General features: G+C 38.0%; 2 protein-coding genes across 4 annotated transcripts in view; both read left to right on the forward strand.

Annotated features, from left to right (window-relative positions):
- The first annotated feature begins 2,767 nt into the window (after window positions 1-2,767).
- LOC101167286 (transcription factor HES-2-like) lies at window positions 2,768-4,862 on the forward strand. The gene is made up of 4 exons (XM_023956485.1): window positions 2,768-3,595; window positions 3,675-3,770; window positions 3,881-3,968; window positions 4,070-4,862. The coding sequence occupies exons 1-4, from the start codon at window positions 3,506-3,508 to the stop codon at window positions 4,393-4,395; spliced, it is 600 nt and encodes a 199-aa protein (XP_023812253.1). The 5' UTR covers window positions 2,768-3,505; the 3' UTR covers window positions 4,396-4,862.
- A 297-nt stretch (window positions 4,863-5,159) lies between these two features.
- Window positions 5,160-15,870, forward strand: part of acot7 (acyl-CoA thioesterase 7) — a 47,178-nt gene continuing 36,467 nt past the window's right edge. The window contains exons 1-3 of one of the 3 annotated variants that reach the window (XM_004070356.4): window positions 5,160-5,492; window positions 10,765-10,882; window positions 12,220-12,376. In XM_004070356.4, the coding sequence (XP_004070404.1) occupies window positions 5,443-5,492; window positions 10,765-10,882; window positions 12,220-12,376 (325 nt within the window). In that variant the 5' untranslated portion in view covers window positions 5,160-5,442. Of the gene's footprint in view, window positions 5,493-8,912; window positions 9,103-10,764; window positions 10,883-12,219; window positions 12,377-15,870 lie in introns of those variants that run through there. The other 2 variants (XM_011476895.3, XM_011476894.3) reach the window with 2 other exon arrangements.

Below are 15,870 nucleotides of genomic sequence, written 5' to 3' on the forward strand. Positions count from 1 at the left end.
AAGAAATTACACAGGTTTTCTTATTTGGGCTAAAAATGGCATGATCATAATTAAAATACCACTGGGAAGGCTTTCACAACAGATCAAGGATGATTGGAGTGGAACTTTAAATGCCTTTACTTTTTACATGTTTGTGATCTGGTACTTATCCCTTGTGCTATCTTAGATGACCCCACCCTTACATTGACGTGTTCTCCCTACCATGACAAAGGTGGATAAAGGTGGAAAGATTTCATGTAATCCATGGACACCAGTGGAGATCACAAATCGTTGAAGAAAAAGGTTCAGCGCACTGTCTAGTGGGTCTAGATGACCCATACCCCAATGAAAGTGCCTAGCATAGCACAAGGGTTACAATGTTCTTGCCTTGTTTCTTTATTCAGTAACGTGTCTCGGGACTCTGTAGAATTTTCTTCGGTTATGTGGGCCTTCAACAGACTGGCAACCTGTCCAGGGTATAACCAGCATTTGCCCAACAGTAGTCTGGACAGACTGGTGATCTTGTGAATGGAAAAGGGGATTCAGTGGGTTAAGAGGGGGGGGTAGGTGGATGGATCGATGGATGGATGGATGAATCCAGTACAAGCAGCTCTTTAGCGCAGAAAAGGTTCTGACTGCTGGACTATGGCAGTTGGTGCTGAGAGAGAAGCCTTTTCAGAATTTAAAAATATTCAGCTGATCTAAGAAACACAGCTGAGGCAGAAATGGCTGAATCCTAAATTTTGGCAGGAAAGAAAACCTTAGGGTTGTCTAATATCTGACTTCTGATGAGTGAGGGACTTGCATGAGAGACATGGTCTGTGAGAGACTCAGATGAGGGTATAGCTTTATGTCACTTCCTGATCATCAGTTCACATTTAATGGGAGCTTTTTTTTAAAGTTATGATTCATTTTAAGTTTTCTGACAGATAAATTCTCCATTCACTCTTTCCAGATTTTAGAAATGATCTAAAACATCAAATATGGAGCTCAAATTAGCTTCCAACTTCAAACTCAAATCTTGGTTATTTTCACTGGGTAAATTTTATTTATTGACATTTTGATCAAAGCATTGCTTAAAAGATTGAATTAATCTTTTTAAATAGCTTTTCTGTTCAATTTGTGTATTAAAACAGCTCATGTGGCTTAAAAACAAATCATCTATTCATCACAATGCAAAGTAGGAAACAATGAAGAGCCTTTGTCTTCATATACTCATTCATATATTTCTACCATGGTTATGATTTAGTCAAATTTGTTTGTTTTGCTCTCTGTATTTCTCAGATGTAATAGCCGCCGCACTAAAGGTCGGGAAAAGCGTTCAGTTCCGCTCATCACCGCATAAAGTCAGCATCCCTCTCATCTCTCATGAGCATAAAGGTTAGCCACACATGTCAGACAAAGGTACCCTGTTATCCGGCTTGGCCAGATGGAATGGTGACGCTGAATTTGCTCGAAAAGACAAAAGAAAACTCCAACCGTAAGAGGAAAACAGAGATGCATGACCCACCCCCTCCATCAACACCCATTCACGCACCAGCGATGGGTGAGGGACGCGTGCAGCAAGTGTGCCTCTCAATTTCAGGGCAGATCTTTTTTTTTTTTTAATCGTCTGGACACGAATCTGTCCAGTAACAAATTATTTTATAGTTTGTGTTTTTGGTTTGAAACATTTTTTGTTGCTGCCTATATTATCCCTTTACTGCAACTATCCAAATATAGAGGGAAGCAGAAAGTGATGCATTTAGAATTTTAAAGAAAGGAACAAACTGTAACCTTTTTATTTTGCAAATATGAATTTACCTAGAATGATTTGCTTTAGTAAAACTCACGAATCAATGTTTGATATGTTTTCTGTTGAATTGCTGAAGGTTTTGCCGCACGTCACATTAAAGCGGTGTGATTTTCGTGGTCTGCAGTTGTAAATGATGCGCACGTAAGACTCACGAATTCTTCTCTCCCAGACAAACATCCTTCATCTCAAGTAACAGATTGAGCGTTGCCTTTCGTCATCACTTTTTAAATGTGATAAACAATTAATTTATGATAGTTTGGACGCTAAAACTGTCCAATGTAAAGCTTGGAAAGAAAAAGTGGGAGGTGACTGTGTGTTTTTAGCCGGACCCATTAGACACATGCAGATGGGGACCCACGCCACAGCTGCTTATGATCATGTGTCATGTGCGTGTAAACTTTGTAGAAAAGAAAATGCGCGTATCCAATGGCTGCCTCTGCACCAGCAAGGATGAGAGACAGACACAGCCTCGGTGGAACGAGGAGAGTGGATGCCCGGACCTTTGGGAGTGTGGGGGTGGGGTGCATGCGAGGGGTTGGGTGACTGGGGAGTTGAGATCTGTGTAACAGACTGCCATCTGGTCTCTGTGGCGCGTGCTGTGCGCGTGGTTCCCATGAGTGCGCAGGCATTTGATGGCCTGTCAAGTCTGTTTTTTGTCTGAATGCTAAAATCTTAGAGTTGTTGTTTGATGGTTGGTTTACGTCTGATGAAGGGGAAGTTTAACACCTCAAAGTCTTGTCAGACCCCAATAATAATCTTTGTAATTCACATCGACATCAGATTTTAAAAATATGTTTTAGAAAATATTGTTAAAAAATACATAAAAGAAAAGACTAAAATGATTAAAACCTCACCTTTTTCGTTTTCGCCTTTTAGTCCCCACCTGCCTGGCTTTAAAGCGTCAGGAGCTACACACCCTACGGGGAAAAACTCCCCCAAGCAAAAGCTAAACAAAAACTTCACATGAACTATTGTTAATACACGAGCAGATGTTATCTGAAAGCTTGGCTTGGGTTTGTTATTAGAGGAAGTGTGTATTTGAATAAATGCAGCTCCATTAACTCAAGCCTGACCCCTATGGCACCGATGCATTTACTACACGTTCCAGGTTACGTGTAAACTTTTATTGAAAATACGAAATTGTTAAATGGTTTAATCAGAATACAAGGTTACAAAACCAAAACTGATAAATTGAACGAAAGACTGAAGATGCGCCATGGATCTTTACACCTCAGAAATGTCTGGATTGTGTATGCGTAATGTCTCATTGCGCATCAGTTATAGTTTTAATTTGAGGCTGTAAAGGTTCCCAAGATTCGTTTTTATGAACTAAATTAAAGAATATACCTTCTATAAATCAGGGTAATTGTATGGAGGCAAATATTTTGTGTTTTCAAATGTCTAGTCGTCTTTTACGCACGCGTCATCCAGCGTTTTGACGCAACCTTTGTTTGGTTTGGTCCATGGATCACAGCTTAGAGAGACGAATGCCAGCTACATGCATAGATTAAAGTCAAAGACAGATGGTTATTTTAATAAACGCTATGCTTCTATTTTGGTTTTATCCTATACGAGACCAATCCTAATGTTCTGTTTCGGCTTGGGGGCGTACCCGTGACGCACGGAAACCGACGCCACTGATCTGGATATATACGGCCGATTTGAACCGTTAGAGCCACTCGTATCATCTTCAGCTTCGAGCACCCACGTGGCAAAACGATCAAACTGAAAATGTCTCCGAATATGTCCTATAAAGCTCTTCCTTCGTTTACGCAGAGGCTTACTGTTGCCAAAAGAAAAGAGGCCATTGAGCTCCGAAAGGTAAGCAACGTGACTGCATTTTGTGGCGTCTATAGATTTTACAGATGTTTTACAACTAAACTCTCGATGTTCTTTTCAGACAATGAAACCCCTGATGGAAAAGAGAAGGCGCGCCCGCATTAATGACAGCCTTAACCTCTTGAAGAACCTCATCCTTCCTCTTACCGGAAAAGATGTGAGTATTTTCAATATTTTCATGTATTTGTTAATCTTTTTTTATTTTTAATGAATTCTATTGAAATAATTTCATAGACTCAATCTAAACATGTTCTTTTTTGCCTTCAGAAAACCAGGTACTCCAAACTGGAGAAAGCAGACATCTTGGAAATGACTGTGAGGTTCCTGCGTGACATTCCTCTCGTTAACACAAAAAGTAAGCCACAATTAAACCAACTTTTTAGAGCAAGTTCAAAAACTACTGCAGCAAACGCACAATTATTTAACAATAGAACTAATGTTCAATTGCCATTTCAGATCCAGCGCACAGTTACGGAGAGGGTTACAAAGCCTGCCTGCAGCGCGTCTCCGCCGTGCTTCCCCAAATCAAACTGAATCAGGAGGCCTTCGGTCAGGTTAATGACTTCGTCCAGAAGTCTATGCCTGCGGTTGTCACCCCAACCTGCTTAAACTGCTGCGCCCAAAGGTCCACGACTTTTCCAGAGATTCACCAGAGGCTTCAGAGACTCAAATCCAGCTTCAACAGCAGACTGGAGAGCCCGCCGCGCAACAGCGCAGCTGCAGGTCCAATTCGGGTGCAGCTCAGCGCGCAGCCTCTTGGGTCTGTGTGGAGACCTTGGTAGATCTCTGCAGGGAATTCTGTCAAATTAATGCGTTTGAAAAAGTAACTTTGCTCACTTGCAAAGTGCTTCGTCGCATTACTTCCGCTGATAAAATATTTAATTGTTCCTTCAGTCGTTCTGGTTAAGTATTATATACTTAGGTTTTGCGCACGAGTCTATTGTCCTGTATAAGATGACAAACGCGGACGGTCGTATTTTTTGGTAACTCTGCATGTATGTATACGTTAAATATTCAGTTCTATATTTGGGCTGAGTGATAAGGGGCCGTTAAAACAGCCCTGTAAGACCCCAGGGGTCAATGTGTGTAAAAATTTGCACAGTCTGTCCAGCGTTTGTGCAAATGAGCTGTAGACATTACATGTCTTTTATTTTGTATCTCTGTTGGGATTACCTTTATGTTTGCATTTTGTGGCAAATATTGTATATGAGATGTATGTACAAAAATAAAAACTACGATGTCGTGGTTACTTGAAGTGTCGTTTGTTTGCACTTCACAGACACAAAATTCCATTTTATTTCAACAATTGTTTCGATGCCTACATGTATATATTCTTCAAAAAAACATGGGATTCTAAAAAGTAAATTGACAAGCTCAAACAGATAACTCACTGTAAAAATATGATATGAAAGGCAAATTGCGATAAAACGAAAAACAGTTCAAATTGGAGCTAAAATAAATAAAGTTTTGAAAAAAAAATATTGTCTATAGATGTCATCAAATCAAATGTTTTTAGCGTTCACGTGGTCTCTGCTGCCCTCCTGTGGCAATTATAGATATTACACATTGACATGTGTTTGGTTTCTGATTAATTAACCTCTTGAAAGAAACATTGCACAGAGCAAGCGAGTCTTTTTTAATTCAGACCCAAGACATGAACGTTACATACACGATTACTGCGCTAAATCGAAGTAGTCTCTGCTCGGGATAAGTCCCGTTCCATCCGTTTCCTCACCACACGGTTTGCCAGAGCAGCAGGCAGCCCGGTGGCGGAGCGGATTCCGTTTTCCTTCGCTTCACGCGGGAATCTCGCTGCGCTTCTCAGAACCATGTGGGCCCCGCAGCTCCACAAAGGGTTATCCCCCCTTCAGTTGTGCAGGTAAGATGTTTGGGACGAAACGAAACGCTGATGTTGTTCGAGAATAACGCAGCGACCGGCGAGGCTATGGCGTGCCCTGACTGGATCATGATAATCCTCTATAATCTCTTACTGAGGATGCGTTTTAACATTCACCAGTACAGATGCACTTTGCTGAAGTATCTTTTCTTTTTTCGTTTTTAATAATGTGTACTTTTCTCAAGATATCATGATACCGGATGTTTCGCGATTGTGGGATGACGTAAGCAGCGCTGTCAATGCGCAATGGGGCGACCTTCACGAGGAAAACCGGTTAATCTGCTAAAGACGAGCGCGGCTGCAATAATAATTTATCTAAATAAGTTTGATTCCCCAGCACAGCCTGGAATGATAAATCATTCATTTGTCAGACCCGTCGCTTGCCTGGTTCTTGTTTATTTATTTTATCGTGCAAATACTACAGCCAAAGGGTAATAACTATATACGTATGATTCAAAGGTATTGTTAATGATTGATCTGAAATCCAGGAATAATATTCCACGGTATTTAAACTGCATTTCCCAGAAGCATTAGCAATAATAGTTCTTTAGTTTGCCTGTAGGGGGAGCTGGCTGACCCTTCTATAGCTGCCTCCATTAACTTTGTGTCATTCAAAGTAGAGCAATTCTCAATAGACAACTTGTTCTGAACTGTCATCTTTTGGTATTGAATTTGAAATTGCAAATAGCATTTCCAAAATGCATGACAAAAATTGTACATTGCAGAATAGGTTTTCAATTGGTAACCAAAACTCATAACAATTTAAAATGCAGTTGATTTTGCTTCATATAAATTTCTATTTGTTAAAATTGTCTTATTGAATTGTAATTTTTCATATTGAAATCTAAATTGCAAAATGTATTTTTATATTGCAAGTCTGAATTGCATATTGAAATGTCTTTTGCAAAGTGCATTATCAAATTGCAAACTGAAACGTCAATTGAGAGAATCTGTTCTCATCTCTATTTTTTTGGTAAATTATCTAAATATCAATAATTGGTTCACAGGAATGCACAAATTTTTAAAGTTTTTCAAGTTCCTATCATTATTTAAGTAGCAAGCTGCAATGTAATTCATGTAATTTAATGTAATTCTACAGGTAATTAAAGTCACGTTTCTTATCTTTCTTGGGTACATCTTTTAGATTAAGTCTTTGAATCCTTAAAACAGATTAAACAGGTTAAAAAGAATTAACAGGTAGTACAATTATTTATTTTTCTGTCTTTTTGGAATAACTGTTAACCACATCTTTGTGTTTTTTTTTCCCTTTATTTTTCTTACAAAAGATGATGCAAACTTTAACCCCTTGACATCTGCATTGCTTCCCAGCTATTAAATAAAGTTTTTTTTAAGTAGATGCTATATTAAAGAGCCTATGCTATTCTTAAGCCTCTTATAGTAAACCATATCCATGTACATCATAATTTATTACCTTTGGCACACAAAAGAACAAAATGTTTTAAACATTTGTTATTTTCTTGAGTTCTTTTCCAACCCGGATGTAAGACGAATTGATCTATGAGGTACCGCCTTTCGCTCCGTGTGGTTGCCGCCTATTTGATGACGTCATCCAAAAGTCAGCCTCTGCAGCTCGTCTGCTTCTCGCCCACGAAAACAAACCACGTCCATTGAGCATTTAAAGGAAAGCGTTTTTGCTGATCACCACTAACTCTATGGAGAAAGTGTGTGTGTGTGTGTTAGCCTGGGGGCGGTGCTGGCAGCGCAGACTCGTCCTGGAAGGGGCTGTCCTCACTTATCTACGTCATAATGTGAGAACCCGCTGGTTTTCATGGGTTGGGAGGGGCTGGTGTTTAGAGCAAAGGCTTTTAAGGGAATACTCAGAAATGTGTGAACGTATCAAAATACTGCTTTGGGGTTTCTTTTTGTGTGGAATGAAGATGATAATACACTTAAAAGCTACAAAAATTTGATTTTGCATGGTAAAGGCCCTTAAAGGTAAGTTTGGAGCAGAACTGGTGTGACGCATATTTGCATTAGTCAAGGGGTCAAATTATCATTTATTTTTAATCACAATAATTTTTTACACCTTTCTGATAAATAAGAACTACTTGCATTTATATTGGCCAAATTGAAATACCCCCAACTTTGGAGTCAGTAACAAGGACAAGTTGCCTTTTTGTTCATGTTCATAGATATTGTCATAGTTTGTGCTCATCTTCTAGGTTTTGTTTCTCCTCAAGTGAAGGTGACATTTTTCAATAGTTTATGGTTTTGTCAATCTGAGTCAAATCATTTTAATTTTCAAACCTTTTGTCACATAATGTTTATGCTTGTCATGTTTTATTTGAGAGGTAATTTTTTTAAACGTTTATTGAACAAAATTTCTGTTAGAAAAGCTGAACAGTAACTGACTGGCAACTTAGGTTGCCAGTCAGTTAGTCAGACACCAAAGCATAATCCATTCCAATGGAAGGGGCAACAAAAGAGTCTTTCATACATTTTTGTATTTACTTTTAAGACGTTGTCGTTAAGGACCACAGTTTATAAAGGGAACTGCTACAGTTTTATTAATATTTTTTCATAGAGGAATAGAGGAAGGACGAATGCAAAATGGGAATTTCCATCTTCTGACTGGAGAAAACAAAGTAAAAATATATATATATATTTTTGCTTGGATCAGGATATACAACATCAAACAAAGTGAAGTGTTATAGTTTATACTTTTTTTATACTTATTCTTTTTTTAATTACAAACTAAAATTATTTTCCTAACACCAAACTGAAGGCAAAAGTAGGAACACTTTGGATTCCTACATAAGAAACACTAAATTCAACATACCGTACATAAATACTGGGATATAGTTAGAGGCTGGATTATTCCACCTAAAGATGGGTGTGTAATCAACTAATCCCCTAAAAATCTGAGAATCTTATTTAAAAATATTTTCTATCCCTGGAAGTCCATCACCTGACTCACAAATGCATTTAAGATCCAAAAAATTAGAGATTAAAAACACTTTCCAATGGAAAGCTTGCATCGCATCATTCTAACCTCTACCACACCTTAAGAAACAAAGGCTCTTACTTCAAGAGAAAGGAGATGAGTCATTTCTAAAGCTCTTCCCGCTCCTGAAAAACTGATGTGAAAAATCTTTAAACAAACAACCATGCAAGAAGCCTATTCTTACGGCATCCTAGTCATGTTGTTTAGTCTTTGCTCATTTTTTTCTTTGCTTTTGGCCCATATAACAATTCTTTAGTCCCAAAGCGTTGGCACATCTGTGTTAAATCTGTCTGGCTCACATTGTTTCTTAGCCAATAGGAGGTCCTTTTGTTCATCAGGTCTCTCAAGTTTGTCTGGTCATGACTCGTGGGGCGTGTGATAAAATGCCTCACTCGTGATAACACAGAGGTTTAAAAATGAATACCTCACAAAAGAATGCTGTTAGAAAACAAAGGTATGAATCAGGAAGTGTTTACAGATGCTTTCTTTTGAGGAAGTAATCAGCAGATTAAGATTTAAGCGGGTAAGAACAGCAGTCGTGGCAGATATACGGAGGCAAGTCATCATGGACGTCGGGAAGAGGGCTGAGGCTGGACTCCAGCAGAACTACCAGTATAAAATAATAAGGTAATCTGTATGTTGACACAGACGTTATTAGTACTTTTGTTTATACTGTCTGGCTGTGGCTATTTATCTTTTGGTTAATAGATTAGTCTTGAAGTTAGTCTAATTTTGTTGCTTTTTGAGTTCCTGCTTTAATTGTTCACAAATTGTTACCAGTAAAAGTTCTCGTTTTGCCATTTTCCTCTCAGTTTATTGAGTTTGTCTTTGTCAGATCTTTGTTTCCCCTTGTCACCTTTTATGCCTCTTTTATTCTGTTTATTTTATTTTATCTACTTTTTGCTATTTAGCCCCCTTCTTTTGAGTTGCTTTAATGAAATTAGTTATTTTTCCATCCGTCTCATGCATGTGGGTTGACTGAATAACAGCAGTTTCTTGTCAAATGATCCACTACCTTTTTTTAGTCGCCTATGGTGTTGTTTTGTGAACCTCTTCCATGGTTGACTCCATACATACTCGTGTGTACATACATGTTCTGAATCGAGTAATTAAGTCAGACGTTTTATGGAGCACACTTTTGTGGTTTGTTGTTGGTTTTTAGGACGTGAAGCCGATAAATTGTAAGGTATAAAACTAGTTTTAAATAGAAGTGGAAGAATTGCTCAGAACTGCAGGGCATAATAACACAGTTCAATGTCACAGATAAACACACAACTGAGATTATGAATCGTGCTCGCTCATATGAATGTGTCTCTGCTTGAAGCTGTATCACAAAAGACTCTCAGTTTAAGTTTTTGAATTTATAATGTTCACATTAAACTAAGAAGAAGAAATTATATTTGGGTGTGAGGCTCAGAGAAACTGTTCTGAGTGGGTCACGTTCGGGGATTGGTTAGAGCTTGTCAGGGCATCTTCTGCACCTGCATACCAGCAACCACAGAAAAAAGGAAACTATAGACTGAGAAGGGCATGGAAGGAAGTTAGTTAGAGCCGTAAGTCAGAGGTTAGTGCCAGGTTTTGGAGAGAATGGTAATATTCTTGAGGATGTGGCCCTATGTGGACAGAGAGTTGTCCCAGTTTTTGTCCATGACTCAGATCTCTGGTATATGTTTTCATGCTTAAAGTGACATGGAAGCTGAAATCAGGAGACTTTAGATGAGGAAACTCTGTGAGTTTCAGTAAATGAGTTTCATCTCTCGCTGAAATCCAAGTAGGAAGTTGTTCATTTGTTTCCGACATGTGTTCTTTAATTGTTTGTCTTGTCTGTCCTGTTCTCTGAAACTCCAACTGGTTACAGCAGGTCATCATCCTTTCTGACTTCCTCCTGGAGCTTCTTCCTACTTTTCCATCCCTTCAATATAACGTGTTGATTACTTATGGATGTCATGATCATACAAATGAGGAGAATCTGGTTTTATTTGAATTATTGGGATTTAATTGGATTATAATCTCATAATTAATAAATTAGTGTTTCTTTAAAAATAAAAGCCACCTTGTTCAGACTTTTTACACCAATTCCTCAAGTTCATCTGTTGTCAAACTGTAAATGGCATAGCGTACACTAACCTCAAACTTGCCATTAAAAGAGACAGGAAGATTGATCGTGGAAGTCTTGGGAATCTTTTTTAGACCAACAACCTACTGCTTTCATAAGCAAAATGAACCTCTGTACGCATAGAATGGATCGATGACATCCAGAAATCTAAGCACTGAATCTTTTTAATGCAGGATTATGCGTCCAGATGACGCCAACATCATGGGCAACGTCCACGGTGGCATCATTCTTAAAATGATCGAGGAAGCTGGATGCATCGTCAGCACCCGCCACTGCAACACACAGGATGGGGTAAGAAACCGTCACGTTCAACCCAACTGTTAGGCACACAGTTGAGTACATTTTTAAAAAAAAGACTTAGCCTCCTTTAATATCCCCAAAGCACTGCATTTGTAGAAGGGTTGGCTTTCTCACATATGTCGTGCACAGGATCTCACATAAGTGTTTCCCGTTGGTGATCTGGTCTATAATGTCACAATAGACTGAGAAATATGAAACACTCCCCTACCTTCTTCCCTATACGTGCATGCACACTAGAGGTGTGCATCTTTCCCTCTCAAATGATTCATCTTGATACACGGTCCATGAGTCAATATATAAAAGAACTAAAACAACTAACTTTGTGGTGATACCTTACAGTCCAATTCTTTTATTGATACAGTCTAGATACATTGTTCATTTGGTGTTGAAAACTCCAAATGAAAAGAACTTTTAAACAGAGAAACTCTTTTAATTTCTTAGTGGCTCTTTTTATTTTAAGCAACAAAACAAAATGTCCTTAACAAAACATCTTCAAACCTGCATTTTGGGTCTTTCAGACTGTTTTTTCTTTCTGGTTAAAAAGTGTGTCATGTTAATTTATTCAGGAATTGTTGGCAGTGCTGTGAATTGGGTTATCGTATGTGGTTCACCTTCAGTAAATGGTAATTGAACTGCTGGGATAGAAGCAAGCTTACACGTATTTGCTTGCATCACGTTTACATAACAAGACAGTAGAGAGCACAACAGGAAGACCAACTGACAAAGTTGGCCAGAAACTTATTATTTACTTCCTGATCGAATTTATGCCTTTTTACCAACAAAATATTGTTCATATCTGTGGTTTCGGTCGATCAGTTTTACGATACGTATCGGTATCTTTTACATCCTTAATGCACACACATGTAGAAAGGCTCCAGAGTGTCCATTTCATCTTGGTATCTCTGTGTCACTTTAGTCAATCAACGCAGTTGTGATGACTGTAATAAATCCTAAATTCTTTAATGTGTCTTTTTGCATAACTTTAGCATATATGCTGACTCAGCCTTCAGGAAATTGGAAAACAACTGCAGGTTTGGAAAATATGGTTCCCAAATAAAAATTACTCATTTTGTTTGTAAGATAATAATTATTAGTTAACAAGTGGCATAGTTCTACTGAGATGTATGAAGAATGTACAAAGATAATTGCTTTGTGACTGATTAGTGTCAATCCGGAGAGCTTGGATGCTGCTTTTCTGTTATTTGTCAACATTGCAGGGTGTTTCTAAAAGGGAAGCAAAGTCAATCCACAGTTTTTCATTTTTGAAGCATGTTTGACTTCACCTTCATGTTGCTTATGTTAGTGCATTTTCTGTTTGACTGTCACAGGACCGCTGTTTAGCCCTGCTGGTTCGGGTGGAAAAGACAGAATTCCTGTCCCCCGTCTTCATTGGTGAAGTCGTCCACATTACTGCTGAGATTACTTACACCTCCAAACACTCACTGGAGGTTCAGGTCATCGTCATGGCTGAGAACATCCTTACAGGTGACAAATTCTAAGATTTATATTTACATGTTAAAGTCAGTTAACCCTTTAACACTGGAGGTGTTGGCAAAAGCAAAATTACACACACTCCGTAATTCTTCAACCTTTTATGCAATTAATGGACTCAAAGCAAAAAACAGCAGATTTATGTCAATTGCATAAACACTTAACTGTTGTTAAGGCTGATTTTTTTTTCAGCTTCAGAATCTGTTGGATTACGTTAATTGCTTAAAAGATCAAAGAATTGCTGTAATTGAAAGTATGTCAACACTGGAGCTAAAGCTCTGGTGTTAAAGGGTTAAGGTATTACTAAAATGCAATGTTTAACTGATAGAATTTCCCTGAAGGCAGAGTTTTAAATTTAAAAAAAAAAAATGCATTTGGTAAGGCTAATTCTGTTTCAAGAATGCCCGTTACAAACCCAAACTGTTGGATATGCGTAGCTGGAAACTGTACAGTTTAACCAGATATTCTGAACAAAGTCAATGGCCCTTCCCAGTGGCACCAAACAGTGTGGAGCAAACGTTTCAGGGTATCTTTCTTCCCCACTTCACCAAACATGAACAAGCATGCATGACTAAAGTTTGAATATATTAGTCTATTGGAGTAATGTTGAGAAAGTCATTCACAGATTTTCAAAAAGCAAAACAAAACCAAAAAACTTCAATGTGGTAATCTGAAGTTCAGCCAATAGAGGGCAGTGCTTTACATGCAATCACCTTTTAAAGGCACCAAATTTAAAAATATCAGGTGGCGCTGTTTCTAAAGTCCTCCTTTCCAGTAAATTTTTGTATACTTTTTGCACCTAATGCACTTGAATATGTGTGCATGGAAAACTTCCTCTTGTGCACACAGAGACTGCATTAGGTATGCAACTTTTTATATCTGAACTTTTAAATATCAAATGCTCAGAGTCATGAACAATCTTCATTTGCAATAATTTCATTGGTTTCAAAAAGTCTGGTGTATTTCCATTAAAATCTGAGTAACATGCATATCAATCTATGAATTGTAAAATAACTTTTCCAACAATTTATAAAAAAAAACATGAAAATGTTTTCTCCATGAGCTTATTTAGAAAATAGGTAAAGTTTCTTCTGAAGAAGTTTAACTTTTGTTGTTTATTCTACTGCAATGAGTGGGGTGACAGACACAGGACAAGAAAGACAACAGGAGTGAAACGGAAAAAAGAGAGTAAGAGTACATAAAAAACCCAAAAGAAGGATGAAAAAGGAGGTGTAGGAAAAAAAGAAGTATCCCCTAGACAGCTGTTGCCCTAGCAACAGGCTTCTACTGGTTGGCTGCCTCGTTGCTGGGCTGGGAGCAGGTTGATAGAGGCGGATGCAGAGATGTGAGGTGACAGGTGGCGATCAGTGTGTTCATACATGCAGGCATCAGCATGGACAATCCTCTAAGGCCTTGTCAGAAAGGACCCTGAAGAGAGAGGAGCAGTAAACGGAGATCATGGAGTGTTTACATTCAAGGTATGGAGCTGAATTCCAATAAAAAACACAGAAATAGGACTTTTTAACACAATTATATGTTGTAAGACCAACAATAAACCTTGAGCACTTTTCAGATGATTGTTTCCCACAATACTTTGCACAACTAAAAATGTTTCAAATCCAACACAGTTTCTTCCGCTATTGAAAAGATTGGCACAGCAAATATAAAATGCTAGCATATATTTTCGTTCAGCTTCATTAATAAGTACATAGCACAATAAATAGAGCTCTATGAATAAAAGCATTTGCATCTAAAAATTGTCTGGCACATTTATTTTCCTACATGATACATTTGAATCAGCCACGACCCAGAACACATTCTTTTTTAACGTATATTTTCTCATTTACAGAATAGGACAGATAATTCTATTTTGATTCCAATTGATATGACGGCTTTTTTCTTTAATGTGTAGATGAGAGTTTTTTTTTAAAACAGCTTAAATACTTCTAGTCTTAACTTACATTGTGTCAAAGTAAACATGACATTTTTTGAGCTGTATTTTGTTTATCTGACTTTGGTAAAAAAAAGAAAAAGAAAAACAACAGCAGTTATTCTTCATACTAAATTCAGTACTTAAAATATGAAGATAATGTAAGTTGAATTCAAAAATCCATCATGAATTAGATTTCTTATCCTAAAATTCACATATGAGAGAAGGACATGTTGGCATCAGAAAAACAGACATTGCCATTACACCATTATTTCCAACATTTGGATTTGTCTGGGCACTGACCAAAAGTGTCTTTTTTGTGCTTGTATAGGCACAAAATGAGTAAACAGCTTTGATGCGTGGGTTCAGTGTCAGGACAGTGTAGGAGTAATGTAGATGAGGAGTTTTTAAATCTGTGCATAGAGAGGATGAAGAGGTGAGATCCTCTGGGATCATTTTTTGCATCGGAGGTCCCATGGGGCTGTTTGAGCCAAACACAACACCTGTAAGCGGTTTTATTTGCAATAGAACTTAGACCATTTACAAACAATGTTATTTTAAATTAATATTAATAATAAAATGATTACTTCAGTTTGTTAAAGGAGAAATGTTAAAGGAAAAAATACATAAAAAACAGATTTAAAAAAGTGAAAGATGAAAAAAGTGAAGATTTAAAAGTGAAATACAAGAGTAAGTGACCTAAAATCAAAAAACAAAAAACAAAACAACAGTTTTTGTAATATTGTCTAAAAGATCATTGAATTCAACATCAACTTAGTCTTTACAAACGTAAATTAAAAAAAAAAAAATTCTGTTTGTTTGCATTTACTGCAAACAAATGCAAATGCATGTTTGCACTGAACTGCTGCATTTTATGTAGGCACGTGTGTTTTTAGCAGTGTTTGGCCCTTTAAAAGGTTCCTGCAGGGCCGAGGGGGAAGAGAAGATAACGGGAGCAGACATTATTTGCTTCTGTCATGTTGGCTTAGCGTCAGGCCTCACACACTGTGGCCCAGCCAGATGAAGACTCCGAGTGGATGTACCTGCATGCATGCTCCAAATCAGGAGATGCATGTTGTGGACACACTAACACGCAGGCTCAAACAGCATGCACAGGGAGCCAAGTATACTGACACTCAGAATGCAGTTGCAGCTCTCCAGAGAGCAAGATTCAGATGCTCTTGTAAAAATATTTGTTGCACTGACACAGCTTTGGAAACATTTCTCTCCAACATTTCTTTCCATGAAGATGAATTGCTTGAGGAGAAACACTTTAAAAGTGCATTGCAGTTTTAAAGCAGTTTATTATTATTAGATGTAGTAGCTGAAGACTTGAATTTGTGCATTCATAAGGAAAGAAGCGCGTTTAAAGTCAAATAATTTAGTACCCTTATTGTTGCGCCTTGTATATGACATACATGATCTGCGTCTCTTCACATTTATGTTTATTTTGTGTGTGTGTGCTGGGGGAGGAGGCTAAGCATCCAGGTTCCACAGTCAGTCAGGCAGCATCTCGTCAGGCAGGCCTCAGTCACAGACCCCCAGGGTAAGGCTGCCT

Source organism: Oryzias latipes, chromosome 7 (genome assembly GCF_002234675.1).
Source record: "Oryzias latipes chromosome 7, ASM223467v1".
In the NCBI taxonomy this organism is placed as follows: Eukaryota; Metazoa; Chordata; class Actinopteri; order Beloniformes; family Adrianichthyidae; genus Oryzias; species Oryzias latipes.